General features: G+C 35.6%; 1 protein-coding gene across 1 annotated transcript; it reads right to left on the bottom strand.

Annotated features, from left to right (window-relative positions):
• Window positions 1–93: 93 nt before the first annotated feature.
• Window positions 94–18086, bottom strand: LOC18428959 (folate-sensitive fragile site protein). Its single transcript, XM_088863181.1, has 11 exons — window positions 17958–18086; window positions 17743–17810; window positions 14347–14428; window positions 13428–13511; window positions 12277–12316; window positions 11375–11420; window positions 7328–7386; window positions 3643–3710; window positions 1310–1396; window positions 1162–1217; window positions 94–402 (listed from the first exon to the last, which is right to left on the bottom strand). The coding sequence occupies exons 1-11, from the start codon at window positions 18011–18013 to the stop codon at window positions 317–319; spliced, it is 732 nt and encodes a 243-aa protein (XP_088719307.1). The 5' UTR covers window positions 18014–18086; the 3' UTR covers window positions 94–316.
• Window positions 18087–19422: the final 1336 nt, after the last annotated feature.

Genomic DNA, 19422 nt, shown 5'->3' with positions numbered 1-19422 from the left:
TTAATTGTACATTTTAAGGTTGCAACTTGCAACCTTATATATAAACTTTTTCCTAGGTGAAGTTATACAGATTCTACAAAAAGTGGGCTTGAATTTTTGGGAGCAAAAAAGGTCACATTTTTTCATTCAATATAGCTCAAGAAAGATCTCATCCCAGGCTTCACTTATCCCACCATCCAAGAGTCAGGCCAGTTTAATCATGTGATTATATATTACATCCATACTAAAGGATGACCTGAATTCACTATTCTGCATATGCTCTAAAGAACTTTACGTATCCTGCATCCGTTAAGAATGTCTCCTTTAATTATCCAATTCATGGAAACATACCTTCAAAAAACTCATCAAAATTATCTTCATCACTATCAATTTTACGATCTCTTGAAGTTGTAGCCTTTTGTCCTGCAAGGGCAACATAAAGTATGCTATCTTCAGTTGTACTGCTCATAGCTACACAAAGGACCGCATTTTCTTCAAAATCCTCGTATAATTCCTCGAGTGGCAAGAGGCCGGGCCTGGGTGAGGCCAGCCTTGCCCCTGGCCTGGCCCTGGTCCCCATAGGGCTAGTCCAGGCCTAGGCCCTGCCCTTGTTAGGGTCGAGACAGGGCAAAAACAAATGAAGAAAAAAATAAAAGAAAAAGCAAGGAAAGCCGGGCCGGCACTATCCCTAGCCTGGCCCTCGGCCACAGTTTGTGGACCAGGCCTAAAGGGCAGGGCCAACTGGGCTGGGCCGCCTAGCCCATTGCCAGCCCTAAAAATTCCTTAATGGCAAGCTTTAATGGTGAAAGAAGACATAAAGGTACCGATTGGTGAGTGGTACAAGCGTGAAGGGGGTGATTGTTAGTTAAAACTGCCCCAAGTTCAGCAGCTTTGAGTAGGTCAAGAATATGAAACTCTCTCTCTCTCTCTCTCTCTCTGTCCCATACACACATACCCACACACATTGTTAGTTGAAACTGCCCCAAGTTCAGCAGCTTTGGGTAGGTCAATGCAAGAATAAGCTCTCTCTCTCTCTCTCTCTCTCTCTCTCTCTCCCCTCCACATGCACATAGGCTGGCACACACGCATTTCACATTGGCTATTGACAACTATGAAATGTTAGAAGAAAACAAATGGACAGACATCACTTTCAATGGATTAATACAAAGGCTGAAGCCATACCTTTTTTAGTTTTCCCACTGCTTTGATCACGTTCGCTATCACTGTTTTCTTCTTCCCTAAAAGAAGAAGAAAATAAAAAGTTCTTCAAAAACAACTAAAAGATAATAAACTTTTGGACCCAGATGAAAGACAATAATTTTATCAATACCTCCTCCTCTTGCGGTTTTCCTTCTCTCTCTTTTCTGATTGTTTTTCCTTTTCTTTCCACTTTTTATACATCAACTTCTCTGCACACCTGCAGAATCAAAGCATTAGTGAACAGTATGATATTTTTCTCCAACTGATTTTCCCATCTGGGAAGATGGGAAAAGAATAGTTTCTGCTACAACCACCATTTAAGGAAAATGCAATAGAACAATGTATAGCTTGTCATGAATTGTCAAGTACCCTAAATGTAATTCAATTTCTTCTAATGACTAGATTATTCATCCATAATGTTCCACATGAGTAATCCCAGTACATTTTTGTAACTGAATACATCTCATTGACAGGAGAGACAATCCTCAAGGAATTAACATCGTATAAAACTATGAAATGAGGCATCATATTTCATTATTCTTCACAGTTCCTTTTTCTGATGAGTATGAAAAGATCAAGTTCACACACTAAAAATATCAGGCAAATTGAGAAATCAGAGATTTCAGTTTGTACGCTAAAAAGACACTTAAACTTTGAGCTGATCACACATTAGTCAAAAATGTCACACAAGAAAAATTTTCCTCATTGGCAAGTAAATATCATTATCAATAACAGAATAGGAGTCATGTCAAGTTGCTTGAGGAAACCAAAGAGAGTAGAACGACAAAAGAACAACTAGCACCAGAGAAATTGTCAGAAATGAGGATAAAAATAGATTAAAAAGTGCGTAAAAATATGAAACGCAAGATGAAGAAAACTTAGTTATTGACCTCCACATAAAGAGCTAGCAGAAAAACTGCCTATGTAGATGAGAATTAGCACAAACCCTGCCTATGTAGATGTTAACTAGCATTACGACTAAAACTCGTCAAATCAACAATATAAGCAATTGACTGCGTCATACTCCATTGGCTATACATACACCCACATGAGTCCCTGGTGCTCCCCCTCCCAGCATTACGATTAAAACTCGTCAAATCAACAATATAAGCAATTGATCGCATCATACTCCCTCGGCCATACATCCATTTGTGTACACATGTATAGGAGTTTGTCTGCATATGCTTATGTGTGTTGCTCAATTCTATTTTTCAAGGTGTTGACATCCCAAATCCCCAACAACCCAGTACCTGCATCAGCTACAATGATGGTTGACATCAAATACGTCAATCATGTCACCACGTAAGGGAGTATTTTCGCTTCAGTCCCATCAAGTAGAACATCCATTGATTCAGTAGGTGTCTCTAGCAGTTGCGCGTTTTCTTTGCTTTTTTTAGTGTTTCATAATTCACAGGAAAGTTGTTTGCCTTATATTTCTGCCATTTGTATTCTTCCCATCCATATACAGGCTAAGGCACAATATATTTTATGCACTCTCCTTAAACTTACTTCTTGTTCTTTTTGGCAGGCATGATGGGCATAACCTCAATGTTGCATAATCACCCTCTTAATTGTTTAAACTTTTTCTTTGTTTAAAGAAAAGGAAAAAAATATTTTACAACCTTTTTGTCTGCCCATTTTTGTCGACCTAGGCATGTTGGACATTTTCATTAATAACAATGGGGAAGAAGAATCCAGAAGCTTCTCCCCTTGATGGGATTTTTGAGATCAGATCCCATCAGGTGTCCTTTTTCACATTAAGGATAAAACCTTGAGCAGAGCACTTCTAATGCAATAACATATTCATCGAGCCTTCTTACATATTTTCATGCATGAAAATAAAAACCAAAAAAAAAAATAGACAACAACAACAACGCATTGTCCACCAACTTTTTATTCAATGCATATGCACATCCACATCCTGCACCAACTTATTTCCCCAAGCTAAGAGCCCCCCTCTAGGTCTTTAGAGTAATATTACTCCCTCGAGGGCATCTTCCTTTCTAACAAAATATTACCAACTGACAAGTATTATATGCTAAAAGCAAGGGAATTAGCAATTAATCTTCAAGTCACGGCTATTGAATATTTGAATCAAAAGGCTTCTTATTCATTTCAAGTTTCCAAAATCCATGGGATTTTATTATACACCAGATCAAAGTTGTTTATGGCAATATTAGCATTTCACCAAAAAAATTAGTAAAAACCTCAAGGAAAAGTCAATTGTTTACAAACACAAATTTCAGCAATAATCTGGACAAAGGACACCAAAAGTATGCACCATGCACACATGGTACAGAAATCCAAAGTAAACTTTTAGTTGACTATGAAACATATAAGATGTAAAGAAAAGGCTTGGAGAATAGAAAGAAACAAAAGAAACAAAAAGTAAAAACTAATATGTTATGTATTGATTGCATAACACTCGTGATATGATATTTAAGTGAAAAGCTCACTTCCTACCTCTCACAAGCTACAAGTTTTACAAGTGCTTGCTTGTTTTCTCCAGCTTCCACGTAAGAGAAATTGACCTGCAATGAGAATAATAGCAGACTATAACAATCATTTGCTGACATGAAACCCTCAGCAACAAAGATACCAAAACTTACACCAATCCAATAAAAATTTAAGTCACAACAGGATTCTTATTGTCCAATACTAAGGGATTATATACACTTCAAACTTTAATTGTTCTCTGAACTGAGACCCTAGAAGATGCCACGATTTACATATTCTGAAGTGTCGATTCAAGCAACAAAATATAATTCAAGACAGGATCTCCTTCACATAGCACATTACAGGATGGCCTTCACATAGCACATTATATAAGTGGAGCTTTAGTTTACACAGTCCATAAACTTCTGCTGTATTTACACAAAAAATGGAACAAAAGGGATCCCCAAGGGGGACAATAAATGACACGAAGAAAAGGAAAAGGAAAAAAAATAGTAAATATCAAGCAAAGAAAAAATATCTTCCGAAAATACAATACTTCAACTATGAAAATATATCAGTACAAAATTATTCTAAAAATTGTAAACGTGCTTGAGTTCAACACAACAGATGATTAAATCTTTTTATTATGTTATGCAGTAAAATATTTGGCTCCACCAGTGTTTCAAAAATCGACGAGTCGCAACGGACTTGCCCGAGTCGACACGGGAATCGGTCACCCCGTGTCGATTCTTGTGTAATACTGGGAATCGCCCGGTTCTAAATGAGAATCGCCGATTTTGAACAGTATGACATCATAAACAGCGATTCCTAGTGGACAATGACGTCACGGGGTTGGCGAGTCATTGAGGATGTTTTGGTAATTTAGCTTAAAATTATGGACTGCAAGTGGACTTCCGCACCTCTTCTTCATCACATTTGCAATAAGGGCATTTAAAGAGGTATTTATAGCGTTGAAAGTTTCTCTAATTCTTTGATGTGGGATTTGAGCCGAGTGATATAATGTTGAAACGTTATTCAATATAAATATTAAACAACCTACAATAGGTTGCCGTGGTTAGCATTTGTGGTTCTTCTTCGGACGTCCCAAGGTCGAACCCTGGGGACGCTATATTGCATTTTTACTTTTGCCTTCAAAAAAAATTATTGTATTAAAAAAAAAAAAAAACTTTTGCCTTCAAAAAAAGTTATTGTATTAAAAAAAAAAAACGAAAAAAGTAATATCATCAAAAAAATAAGGGTGCAGTTTTTTGTCTTCAAAAAAAATTATTGTAATATCATAAAAAAAATAAGGGTGTGATTTGTATAGAGCCTAAGCTCTAAACAATCAAATTAGAGCTTGCCTTCAAATAGCATCAAGAAATGTGGTTTCAATGCTGGCAATCTTTTTGATAGTCTTAGAATATATTTTCATCTTTATTTATAAAGTTTAAAGCTTCCAAAATAGTGTTGATTGAGAGATCTAAGAAAACTTGAAAATCTTGAAAATTGATGGTCCAAAAATGCGTTACAAAATACACTATTTTCAAAACTTGAAATCTATTTTTTTTCTTATGTCCATGCATCTTAATGTCAAGATGATCAAAGAAAAAATACGTTTTACTTAAAAAAGGTAATACAACATCTTTTTTTTCTTGCAAAAAAAAAAAGTAATAAAACAAGTATTTCTTGACAAAAATATAAAATAAAAGGTATAAAAAATAAAAGGTACTTTGGCAGCATCATTTTCTTATTTTCTTGTAAAAAAATAAAAAGCAATATGACAAGCACAAAAAAAGGAAATACAACATCTTTTTTTTTTTTTTTGTCAAAAAAATAAATAAAAGGTAATACAACAAGTATTTCTTGTCAAAAAATAAAAGGTATTTCTTAATAAGACAAGTATTTTTAATACAACCTAGGAATAACTGATCTAATTATAATTTTTATTTTTATAACATGGTAATCTTTAATATAAATTTAGGAATATTAATTTTAAAATAGGGTTCATACAATGGGACCATTTGAAATCTCTCTCTGTCTCTACTAACAATCTCTTCCAATAAATTTATTCTAGAAATCTAAAAAATTAAATTTTTGAAAATGAGAGTGTTATTTTGAAAATTGGTATGCATTCTAAAAATTTCTATATTGATAACCAAATATTTTATTTTATTATTAATTTATTTACATTATAAATCATGTAATGCACTATTTTTCTTACAGTTGTCAATAATACACTTTAAATTAGATGATATTATAAGATATTTGGAATTTGTTATTATTTATATAATAAAATAATTATAAAATATAAACAAACAATTTCAATTTCAGTATATAATATTGTAGTCAATTAGATTGTAATAATTTTGGATTATAGTTAGTTAGGTTGTAATAATTTGGGTTTTTTTTTGGCGGATTAGGGTTTTCTGCCAATTCAAGATTTTAGTGGCCATTTTTTCATCGATTTAATCCATTCTTTATTGTAGTCTATGAATGATTATATACTTTATCCATGATAATTTTTTTTTTTTTTTATGTGATGTAAATTTAATGGTTAACATAAGTTCATACAAGGAAAACCATCTCAATATTCGCAAATTGATAAAAAAATGAAAGTTAATAATGTAATACACATATTTTTTATTGGATTCCTAAAAAAAATTATTTATAATGAATTTTAATAATTTTTTTGGATTTTTTTTAGGGTTTAATGGGACCGATTCGGCCGATTCCTGATTCGGATCGCCGATTCACCGATCCGGATGGGTTTTTGGGGTGCCCAATCCGGGGCACCGATCCGTTTTTTAAAACACTGGGCTCTACTGAAGATTTAACTATTCATCAATAATAGAGAGACAATCTTTGACATAGTAACAATAATATTACAGTTGGGGTGGCTGATCTAGAGTCCATGCCCAACCGAAAACCTGAAAACATAATTTGCAATGCAGTTTTTATATATAGGTCTGATACAAGGTTTCAAGTAGAGAGAGCAAAGTCACTAGAATGGACCGTGCTACTCCTTCCTTGTAGATCAGCTGGGAGGGTTCAAACCCTCAACTGCAAGGTTGCAACATTGAGTGCCTTCCGGTTGATACGATTGAACCAATGGCCTTAAGAGACTTAAAGACTTTGTACTAGTGATCATGGGGACTGCAGATAGCAGGAAAATCTAGGGCCTTGGACGAAAGGGCTTTTGGACTAATGTCAACGAATTGTTAGATGTTTGGAGTACCAACAAGTGGTTTCAATTGTCCAAATCTAGCTTAAAATAGCTAAAACCAATATCCTGACATTCACGAAGATGAGGCTATTGAAATCACTTCCTTTCAGTTAAAATGATCATTTAACAATCAATCATCTGAATATAAAGCTCTGCTTTTTAGTGTCTGCTGGCATTGAAACCCAAGGACAAACTGTTGTAGACCAGGTGCATTAAACACTAGGCCAAGAGGATAATAGTAAGTCACTATTAAGGAAGAAATTACAGCGATCTGTATCATCCAGCACCAACACCAAGGCTATGTTGCACTTTTATAAAAAAAAGATTGCATACTAAGTTGAATTTATTTGCATTTTGAGCAACATAACTTATTCCTCTTGATTTTTTTAACAACATGTTCCAAATAACCTTGTTACTTGAGCAATGATCCCACCAATTCATTATACTTGCATCACAAAAGGTAGCACACAAATTCAGAATAATACATGCCTCATAACTTGAGAGACCCTCTTTCTCGTCGCATTTTCTATTACCACATATGAACTGACCTGCAGAACAAAAGGCAAAGCATCAGTGGAGTTTTAATTCTTATAAGAGTGGATCAAAAACTGTATTTTCCTTTTAAAAAAAGAAAAGACATTAGTTTTCCTGGATAAATGCTTTTTAGGAGTGACTGCTGATAACATCAGGTTCAGGATGTAAGATATATTCCATGCATAAGGCTTTTTACAGCATATCATGCACAAAGAACAAGACAACAATTAGGACCTTCACCATCTTCAGAGAAGGATAAATTGTCAATGGAAAAACAATAAATCTTGTTATAAAACTATATCCATCAGCATATCTTAGACTTAACAGTGCATCAAAAACTATCTTTTCCTTTCAAAAAAAGAAAAAAAATTAGTTTTCCTGCATAAATGACTCTTTAGGAGTGACTGCTGATAACATCAGGTTCAGGATGTAAGACATATTCCATGCATAAGGCTTTTTAATGCATAAGGCTTTTTACAGCATCATGCACAAAGAACAAGACAACAATTAGGACCTTCACCATCTTCAGAGAAGGATAAATTGTAAATGGAAAAACAACAAATCTTGTTATAAAACTATATTCATCAGCATATCTTAGACTTAACAATGCATTAACTGGATGATATTAGGTAGATGATATCTTTCAATTTTGCATATCAAATTACAATGTGTGAAATTAACATTCTAAAACAACAATGGAGATCAAATATCTGCATACGACAGCATATAATGCAGAGGGTTTTATCTAGCAAATAGTTGTGTTATGTGCTCTCGGGAGGAAGAAAACTTCTGCCTATTTATCCCATGCAGAACTACCTCCTGGTGTTGATCCAACGTGCTCCAAGAGTTTGGATAGCTCCCCAATCGGTTACACAACTCTACCAGGCCTTCCAATCTCCCCTCTTCCCGAAAACCGGACTCTTCCTTTGGGGGACTTCGACGGCGGCCACACTACGGTCTATTCGAAAAGAGCACAACAAGAGGACTCTCCAAGTCTGTAGCTCCAACCTCAGAGCCATTTCGGACCACACCGTTTTCTGGGCCAAGGCCAACAGGCTCACAACTTCCCTTATCAACAGCTGGCAGGATCTCCTCACACTCAATCAGTGGTCACGTACCATAACTCCTTCCTAGTCCCCTCCCATTGAAGGAACCCTAAAGTTAAATACCGATGGATACTTCCTGGGAAACCCTTGCCCGCAAGTATAGGGGGTCTTCCTGTCTTTTTCCAAACATATAGGTATCTCTCCACCACTGCAGAATCTATAGGCATTCTGGAAGGGCTTCGAAGGGTGTCCTCCGAATTTAGAACAGTAGTTTCATCCCATAGGCATCACACAAGGTTGAGAGCCCTTGGTGTCTCCATCAGATTTTTTATAACTTTCACTCTTTGTGCAGAGATCTCAGGGTGGCCTTCCCATAGAAGTGCTAACCAGGGTGCGGACTCTTTAGCAAAGCTAGGGGCAATCAGTGCAGCCAACACATCAAACTAGCAGGTAAGACATCTAAACCTACCCACTCCTTGGCAAAAAACCCAAGCCCTCTCTTCTCCAATCCTGCATTTCTCTCAGGCCCAACTTTCACCTTTTCTATTCGCTATTTTTTTTTTTTTCATTAGTCCCTGGCCCCTGCTTCCTCATATATCTATCCTCCCTTGTTCCCATACACCAAATCTCTATCATCAAGCACATCTCCGGTTCTCTTACTCCACATCTTTACGACCAAGCACATATAAGTGCCCCACCTCCACAAGTTTCCTTTAGGTGCTGCCAAATTTCACATTCTTATTTGGATCTAACACCAAGCAACAATACTCCTCTCAGACCTTAGTTCGTGTCTCTATCCTCTAAACTAATCTACTACCTCAACTCTTACCAACTCACCTTGAAAACCTCCTATTACTGTTCCCTTGTTGGGGCACTCATTCAAAGGTTATAGAGCACATGCATTTACAGGAGGCCTACAGAAATTCATTATTTGGAAGGTAAAATAACTAGGAAAAAAAAGGGAGGGGGAAATATATAATTAAAAAAAAAGTAAAAAGAAAGGAGAAAAAAGAAAAGGAAGAAAAACGGGAAAAAAAGAAAGAAAGAGAAGAAGAGCAAAGAGAAAAAGAAAAAGAGAAAAACGTTATAAGGGGACCTTATGAACAAAAAAGTAAAGTTGCAACTCAAATCTCAACGAAATTTGCAGTTCCGATGTCAGAAAACCTTCAAATCAATCATCTCAACCTTCACCATTATAGATGTGAAAAATAAAAATAAGGATTTCATGCCCTTAAAAAGTGTATATTATAACACATTATCTAGACTGCCCAATTTCAAGTGTTCAAGGATCCACAAGATTTACACCATTTTTGAGCTACAAATTTTATTATCGATGATGAAAATAGATTTTAGAGCCAACATAGGGTTTCACATGCCCGAAATGTTTTAAAGACAAGGTTTTGAGGTGAGGCTTTACTTTTTTTCATAAGCTCTATGCCCTATAGAAAGCACATCCACACAATATGTGTGTGTGTATGGAAATAGATTTTAGAGCCATCCTAGGGTTTCCCATGCACGAAATGTTTTAAAGACAAGGTTTTGAGGTGAGGCTTCACTCTTTTCATAAGGTCCAGACCTTATAGAAATGACATCCACATAATGTGTGCTTGCATGCATGCGAGGGCGCATATGTGCATGCGTGTGTGTGCGTGCATATAACTAAAAAAAAAAAGGAAAAAAAAAACTAATAAAGAGGAAGGCTAACGGTGAAAAGGGGTAATTAGTGTGTGTGTAGGGCAGGGTAGGCAACTATCCACGCCTACTGTCTTGGGGTAGAAGTAGTCATAGCAGGTACGAGCCTAAAGCGAAGGGCTTCTACCCTCTTTAGCATCACTTATGCAGTTCACTCAACACTCACTCTGTCACCAACATTGCAACTCTCTTAAACACCCCCAGAGGATGTTTTTTAACATAGGCCGTCTGGAGTTTTATACATCCTTATCTATTTTTCTTCTCACTCTTTCTCTTACTCTAATTTACTTTCACTCTTTCTCTTCCTCTTTTCACTCTTTCTCTAACTCTAATTTTCTTTTCACTCTTTCTCCTACTCTTTCTCTAACCATATTTTTCTTCACTTTTTATCTCTTCTTTTTCTCTTTCTCCACACTCCTTATTCAGTGTCTTCTCCCCCTCTCCGTCTTTACTCCTATCATTTAGGCGTCATACTTTTTGTGTAGAGGTCCTTTGGGTAGCCATTTCAGAGACTTTTGTAACATAGTCAACCAATCATCTGTAGCATCGACGTAGCATTGGGAGAGGCAGCAAAACACAAAGGAGTAGCTTCTTCAAAAAGTATAACTTTGAAATGTCTATCTCAGTGAGACTGCATCCCTATCTTCTTGCCCTCTCCTCTCCTCTCTTCTAGCCTCCCCCCCTCGTCCATCCCTTTTCCCCGGTTGCTCTTATTATCCTAATTCTTATTCTTCTACTTTGCTCCTACCCATCCCAGGTATACACACTTAAAACAAACTACTGTCCATCCTGTCTTCATCCGCTCATGACCAACCCCATATGATCAACCTCGTAGGCAGGAGCCCCGATGGGCTTTTTTTTATAGTAGTTCAACTGTATATTATTCTTGTACAGGGTCCTCTATGGGCATTTTTGATAGAAGTTCACTACTATTTTGTTGGGTGCACAGGAACCCTCTTTTGTATAGAGTTCCGACTTGTGGGCAGCCATTTCTTGTTATTTACTTAGCATACTTCAATTAATACGGTCAAGTATTCCCTCAAAACGACAAAGGGGGGAGAAAAAAAAAAGACAAATCATGACATACGCCCTGAGAAACCTTCAATTGATGGATATTTCAATGAGAATACAGAAGGAAAAAGAGACAAGCACCAACCAAATTATAGAATTAACTGTTTACCAAATAAAACTACAGAAATATCTAGCCAAAACATATATCACTACATAATTGGCTAAAGGGAAGACATCACTTTTCTCTGATCACCTTTGCCAGATATGACTTCCTTTTCAGTCCTCCACCTAAGACCGATCTGTCCAAACAAATTCACACACTTGGAGTAAATTTTTGGAAAACCTCATCTGAATTGAATATGGTGCATACTTCTTTAAATATGGTGCATATTAAACATCAAGAGAAGAAGAAAATATCTGCAAATGAGGAAAGCAGGAATTCAGAACACATGTCGTTGTTCTGTTTTCTTTTTGTGCCAAACTAAGAGAGCAGAAAGACCATTCTCTAACCCATATGATGTAACAGCATACTTAGCTCATTCATTTAGCAAAGAAAATTGCCCAGAAATGTGCTTACAAGTTAGTGCCTTGTCATGCAAGTATCATTCTTAAGTCCAGTTAGAGAAGGTATTATAATATCTGTAAATAAAATAACAAGAAGAAAAGTGCATGGTCTAATAAAAGAAGGAAAAGTTTATATAAGGTTGCCAACTTTAAATGTAGAACTATGGATGCACCTCAAAAATCCATCGGAAAAGGTTGTTTTAATGTTGAAAAACCCTCTAATTGAGCATCTCGTCATCGAGATGTATGATTATGAAAGAGAAAAGGATTTTGAGTCCCACAAATAGTGCCTCTTACAACACATTATCTAGACCATCCATTTTCAAAACTTTTCATATGTTTATAAATCTACTTGATTTTAACCATTTTTGGAGTTTAAAATTTTATAAATAGATATGAAAATAGATTTTGAGATAATCCTAAGAATATTTTACATCAAAATTATATGTTATGATCAAATTTGAAGGTGCACCTTAATTGGATTGTTTAAGGCTGCAACCTTATGGAAACCACACCCATAAAAGAATGCTAAGGCAATATCACATATAAGCAACAGGGACAGACTGCAAGACAAGGCAATATCACACATACCTTGCCTTTCTTGTATTGTGACATGTCAGCGATGCAGTATCTTCACCAAGTTAAGGTCATGCAATAAACTACTAGTTGGTTGCTGTCGAAATTAATCACAATGCATCTTTCTCAAAGAGAAATAATATAGCTCTCATGCATTAAAAAAGTAGACTGCAAGGCATCACTTACAACCCATGGAGTACCAGACTCTGTTCCAAAGTTGCAGAAACATAAAGTTGAGGTTTCCAAACCCTCGACCATAGCCCTTCATTTCTTACCCAGCTTAAGCACTATTACTGTTGAGTCAATCATGTCACTCACAGTAGCACGTGAGCTAAAAACATAATCGATGCAAAATTCTAAAGTTTAGAAAAGCCACCAGCAGAGCTGCTCAATTCTAAGAACAAGCATCATTTATGTTGATAGTTCCCACACTAAGCTGGCGGAGCGCCAGCTCTTGTATGTTATCTTAAATAACATATAATAGACACATATGTTCAAACCAGTGTTTTAAAACTCATCAATAATCTGCTAGATCGATCCGGATTACTGATCTAGGCTGGATAGGACCAATTCTCAGATGTGAACATTGGTCCTAAAAAAATTTAAATTATACTTTTAATATGAAAAGAAAAAATAATAATAAATAGCACGATTCGTCCGATCTGGATTGGCCGGTTCTCTAACAGACTCACCCCATTCTCTAACAAACTAGCCTGGTTCTCTAATGGAATTGGGCGAGTCGGTCAAAATTCGGACCAATTCCTGGTTCCCGCTAGGAACAGGGTTGGTCCCCATCAATTCTTCACCAATGCCAATCCGGATGAGCATTTTTTGAATCACTGGCTCAAACTTCAAAACATGTATATATGCAACACCATGGACAACGAGCAAAGATAGAAAGAACACATTGTAAAAGCCGAAGAAGAAGAACAAGTAACCAGAATTGCAGCAATGTTACATTATATATGTCTTTCTAAGGACAATACTTTTTTATTCGATAATTAGCTCTAAAAGAATCACAGAAACAAAAAAGAACGGCTATTAAATAGGCTCATATAGTTAGACCATTATCCACAAATAAAATTTTGATTTCAGGAGGAACCTGGATATGCATCCCACAATTGTAAATGAATTTCATGTGAAAACTGTAACCATGTCAAGGATACTCTTTAAAGAGCTTGTCATAATAGCGCTTTGCTAGCCTCTGCTCCCAAGATGGATTAGTATCATCTTCTTCAGAACGGATAAACCTTTCAGGGATATCATTCAAATAGCAAATTTGCTATGGTCAAAGCCATGCTAAAAACCAAACAGAATTTCAATAGAAGTCAAAAAAGATATTTCCAAACATATTTCATCTAGATGAATTTTTTTCTTTTTGACAAGGTTACAGAAGAATGGAACTTGAGACGTTGAAATCCAAAAAAGTTCTACCATCATCAACCAACAAGAATCATTTATCATGACTACAGCATGAGGCACAATGTCAAAAAGAGGAAAGCTAAACAGCACAAGTGACATTATGACATGTTTTGAGATGCTTTCCCGAATTTATAAATGCACAAATTTGATCCAGGGATGTCATGAAAGACAAAACATAGAAAATCATCGTACTGTTTTGTTTTGCTGCAAGTTATGAGGCACATTTATGACTATACACAGAGTTTCACCATTAATTTCTTGTGATTTTACATATATTTTTGAAGTATCCAACATGGGTACAGCCGCCAATCTGAAGCAATCTTAGTCTGTAAAATTATTGAAATCGTGCCAACAGGCAGTTAAATTGATAACATAAATTACATTCTGTACATTACGTAAGGCAAACACATTATTAGACACTTAATTATGATACGTTTCGTAGTTTTCCCGATGAATGAAGTCTACTATTCAGCAGGCTCTCCAACTATCACAATCTCGCAAGAATAAACTCAGGTGACAGGATACTTCAACAACATAAAATAATTTGCTAGAAACAAAAAGTGCATCTGACAAATACATTCTAGATGATAAGAAATGCACTCATATTTGTAATCTGGAAATACAGGAAGATTAAAAAATATAAAATATGGATGACAGCCAAACCTGTAGCCCTCTCTAAGTGTATCTTGGTCAGTTTTAAGGGGCAATACATGCTGCTCTCTCCTTCCCTTTCCATAGTACAGTGCTGTGCAGGAAAGGAACACAAGTATATGAATAACTGCACCTACATAAAGCTATATAAAGCATAAAAGAGACAAAGCTACCTAGTGGAAAATTTTCACTCTTGACACCCATTGAACAAAAAATACTGAAAGCGTAAGACAATTTTTTTCCTCGAACCTCAGTGAATAAGAATAGAAAAAGGCGACAACACATTGCAACATAAGATATTACAACATAAGATCACTAATGAATATGCTCTAACTGGAAGCTCATCTGCATGCAACTACAACCATTGCTGGGAATTACAGATAAAAGGAAAATTTGTAATGGCATCAGCATGCACATCCAAACACAAAGCAAATTTGTATATGAAATCATGAATGCAATTCCAATGAAAAATATAAAACAATAAGGTTAAAGCAAGTTATTTTCCTCATCTTCAACAATTCCCATAACTTCAGCATACAAATAAGGGAGTCACCGTTCTTTGTCTCAAACAGGATGCATGCCTTCTCTAGAAACTCCAAATATCATTTCAGAACTAAAGGGTACAGGGGCTAGATAAAGTTCAAAGGAAGAAGAATAAACAGTAAAATAAACAGTAAACAGATGGTTAGTGTTATAAAGAGTTCACTGGCTTTCCTCTAGATTGATGGACATTTCATGGCTATTGCCATTGTAATTGTAGTTTTCAGAGCGTTGAGAAACTGTACCCTTTAACTAGACTTTGTTTGATAATTGATACCATTCAACATCTTTTTTACATTGATAAAAATGATAACCATTCCCTCAAAAACAAAGGAAAAAAACATCAGAGTGGCAAGCATTCTCAATTACCCCATTCACCTGGTAGTGTACCATGGTGGAGGCGTGGAGCTGACTTATAGAAACGTCTAAAAAAGAACAAACAGAAGACTGCAATGCTGCTTGTCTATAACATCAAAACTAATCTCAAGTAATATCATTAACAATCACGCTAAACCTCAATTAGACAGTGGCCATTGATCAACCCAACATATCAGAATTTAAGGATATGTGTAGCCCCCTTCGCTTACTTATGCGAGGGAACTGTTCAACATCCTCTATGGCTATTGGATATTAGGGTTCAACAGATATAGAACTTGCTATCTGTCCACTTCCTTAATATCCCTCTCCAAGAGCAAAAAGTGCAAATGTCAGCAAGTCAGAAATATGGAAAACAAAGAAGATGGCCTTTGTCATTTATGTCCAAGGAATAAAAGTCCCTTTTCATCCTTTTAATGCTAAACAATGATTTATCTCAAAAAAATAAAAGTTCCTTTTCATTATTTCCAATAGCAAGCCGAGCTAATGTGGAACAGTGCACATTTGAGTCAGCAGCAATGTTGGAGGACCTACGATGGCTAGTGAGCTAACAATTGTATGGTTCTAGTCTCTACTCATAGGTTCAGACTTCAGATTAATGAAAGAGATACGTGGCAAAAGTTTTACAATGGCTGCCAACCTAACACAACCCTCCTCCTCTCTCTAAGCTTGAGACCAACAACACCAGCTTGGAACCGGTCATGACTCAAAATTGCCATGTCTAGTCTCGAACTTCATACAATGTTTTCATAATTTGTCTAATGCATATATAATGGTGCAAGGTTTATGAAGACTAGCTCTGTATGTTTATGTATCATGTATGTGTGTGTGTGCATAATGCATATATAATGGTGCAAGGTTTATGAACACCAACTCTATGTATGTACGTGTGTGTCTATGTGTAGTGAATATATAATGGTGCAAGGTTTATGAAGATTAACTCTATGCATGGATGTGTACGTGTGTGTGTGTATAATGCATATAATAATGGTGCAAGATTTATAAAGATCACTCTATGTTGTATGTATGTGTATGTGCATATATGAGTGTGTGTGTGTGTATCCATACGTGTGTGCGTATACACATTCCTTAATGTAAATATTCTCATCATCATCATCATACTATTTATAAAGAAAAAAGTGAATTTGATTTATTTCTTAAAGGCTTAGACCTAAAATTGATGGCCGACGTTTACCCGCATTGTTTCTACCCTAAAAAATCAATTTTCTAAGTTCCTTTTTTTTTCTTTTGGGGGGGGGGCAAGGGGGAGGGGGAGGGGAGATTGTTCACTAGGTTCAAGAGATTTTTAACATCGTCATCATCATCCAAGTCATATCCCAACTATGTGGGGTCAGCTACACGAGTCATTTTCCGCCATTCTGCTCTATCAAAGGCCACACCCTCAGTCAAATCATACGTCATCAGATCTCTTCTCACTACTTCCATCCATATTCTTCTTGGCTTTCCCATTGTCCTTTAGAGCCTTCCACTAAAACCAAATCACCCCTCGTAACCAGTGTTGTTCTTGGTCAACGCTACACATGGACAAACCACCTAAGTCTACTTTCCCTCGTGTTATCGCTTATTGGAGCTACCCCTAAGTTCCTTTGGATGTGTTCAATTTGAATTCTGTCATTTCTTGTCTTGCCACCCATCTATCGCAACATCCTGGGCTTAGCTGCACTCGTTCTATGGACATATGTTGTCTCTATGGACCGGCCATGGTGGGTTCAAGAGAGTTTATATGCAAAATTTTGGGCCTAATATAATTCCATAGATAAATTTGTTTAGAAACTAATGCTCTAGGAATTAAAGGTTTGTGTGTGTGAGAGAGAGAGATTGAACCATTGGGCACATTTAAGAGGAATATGATCATTGCTATGAGTAATTTTTATTCGTTTCAGAAACAATACGTGCATTAGATAACACGAGGTGCAATGGTCCACACTAAAAGGAACTATAGCCAAAAACCAACATTATAGTGTTAGCAGTTGATAATTTTTAACAGAGTTTAAACAAACTAAAGGGCTACAAGAGAAATAGTAAAAGCGGAGAATGAACAAGGGATAGGGAAGGAATTTTCATACAGTCATATTTAGTTGAACAACTGGTTTCATTGTTATTTCTCCCCTCAAAAATGGTAAAATTAATAACTAAAAAATAAAATAAAATTCCGCTAATCATAATCCATTATACAGAAACAGTCCATTTAAAGTTATCGCAGAACAATCAACATGTAGAAAAATAAATAGTTAATAACATGAGAGTTATTTAATTCAGTATTGGAGTAAAGCGCAGTTTATACCACCCAAGAAAACTGGCTGATCAAATAATTGAAATATTCTAAAAAAACAGTTTGAATCAACAAAATTCTCATTTTCAGTAACTACATAACAAAATCGATTAAATGTAGCAGGAAAAGAGAAAAAAAAATTTGACAAGAATAGCGATAGTATACCGATTTCAATCAAATCATTGAGGAAATCATCGTACCATAATCTTCAACAAACTTCTTATGTCGATCATACGCATTGAGCCCTCGAATGTGGTTCTGATATTGCCTACAAATCCCAAATATGGTAAGAGATAAATCACGCGAGAAGTAATTTAATTCCTATAAACTAAGTTCAGTTTCTACGAAAACTTCGATAATCAATTAAAAAATAAAATGCGAATTGATGAGTTCAAATTTTCAAATAACAACTCACTGCTTCCGCTCCTCTTTCTCAAATATCGCCGCTTTCACTGATCCAAAAGATGCCATATTTCTGACTCTCTCTCTCTCTCTCTCTAGGACATCCTCTCTCTCTCTCAAGCATGGGACATCTTCCAAACCCACTCTTTTGGCTCTTTCCCCAACCAGGGTACTTGAGCGGACGAACGTGGCCCCCTCACCGTCCCTGGTTTGCATCTGACGGTTACAGAGGTGCTATCAATTGTAGAACTCATGTGCATCATCAGGTGCTATCAATTGTAGAACTCATGTGCATCATCATATACAACTAGAAACCTTTCAAGGAAAAACGTCCAGGGAAAGGTTTGTACGCTTCCACGTTCAGGGAAGGTTCTATCCTCCCCTGCCATCCAGCCGTCAAATTTTGATCAAGAGAACTATCACCGTTTGATCTTAGATCTGACATCTTAAAATATTTTATTTTTAATTTTTTTATATAAATTGAATAAATATGAAATTTGGTAATTTTGATCTTAGATATGATGTCTTAAAGTATTTTATTTTTAATTTTTTATATATGAATATGAAATTTGGTACTTGCCATTTTCTCATCGTGGTGCATTTATAAAAAATATTACAAATAAATTTTTGATAAAATATAAGAGAAACTTAAATAAAAATCTATTATATTTTACATTATTATGGATATATCAAATAGTTTCCATTATTACATGTATGTCCGTTTTTTACTTTTTATAACGCAATTTCTTTAAAACTGTCACTTTACTTTATTTCGGATGTTCAAAATTTCTAAAATAGGCCGAAAGTTAAATGTTAAAATTTTTATTTTTGGATGTTGAACATCTGGAATTAAGGGATTTTCAGATGTTCAACGTCCAAAAATACCCTAATAGTTTAACTTTAAGTATAACATTTTCAGATATTGAATATCCGAATTTAAAAGATTTTTTGATGTTCAACATCTGAAAATATTATACTTAATGTTAAACTATCGGAGTATTTTCGGATGTTGAACATCCAAAAATTCTTTAATTTCGGATGTTCAGCATTCGAAAATGAGAAATTTAACGTTTAGCTTTAGGCCTATTTTTGGATGATGAACATTCAAAAATCCTACCAATTCGGATGTTCAACATTCGAAAAAAAGTAAAGTGGTCTTTTTTAAAATATTACGTTATGAAAGGTAAAAAAACAGACGTGCATGTAATAACGTAAACTATTTGGTATTTCGGTAATGACACAAATTATAACAGATTTTTATGTAATTTTCTCAAAATATAATAACCAAAATACCCCTAAAGCTTTTAGGCTAGTTTGTTCATTTTATTTTATTGAAATTTTTTTTTGTAATGAGACATTAATGAAAAGCTTTCTACGTTCCCTTTACAATATAGAAGTTTTATCCTCCCCCTTTTCCAACTGTCCATTTTTTAATAGAGGGCTAAGATTGCCCCAATCACAATATCACGTCTCTATAT

The sequence above is a fragment of the Amborella trichopoda genome, chromosome 3 (assembly GCF_054954075.1).
Source record: "Amborella trichopoda isolate Santa Cruz 75 chromosome 3, AtrichopodaSantaCruz75HAP2 v2.0, whole genome shotgun sequence".
Taxonomy (NCBI): domain Eukaryota; kingdom Viridiplantae; phylum Streptophyta; class Magnoliopsida; order Amborellales; family Amborellaceae; genus Amborella; species Amborella trichopoda.
Note: the sequence above shows the minus strand (reverse complement) of the source record. Positions and strands in the feature narration are given on the sequence as shown.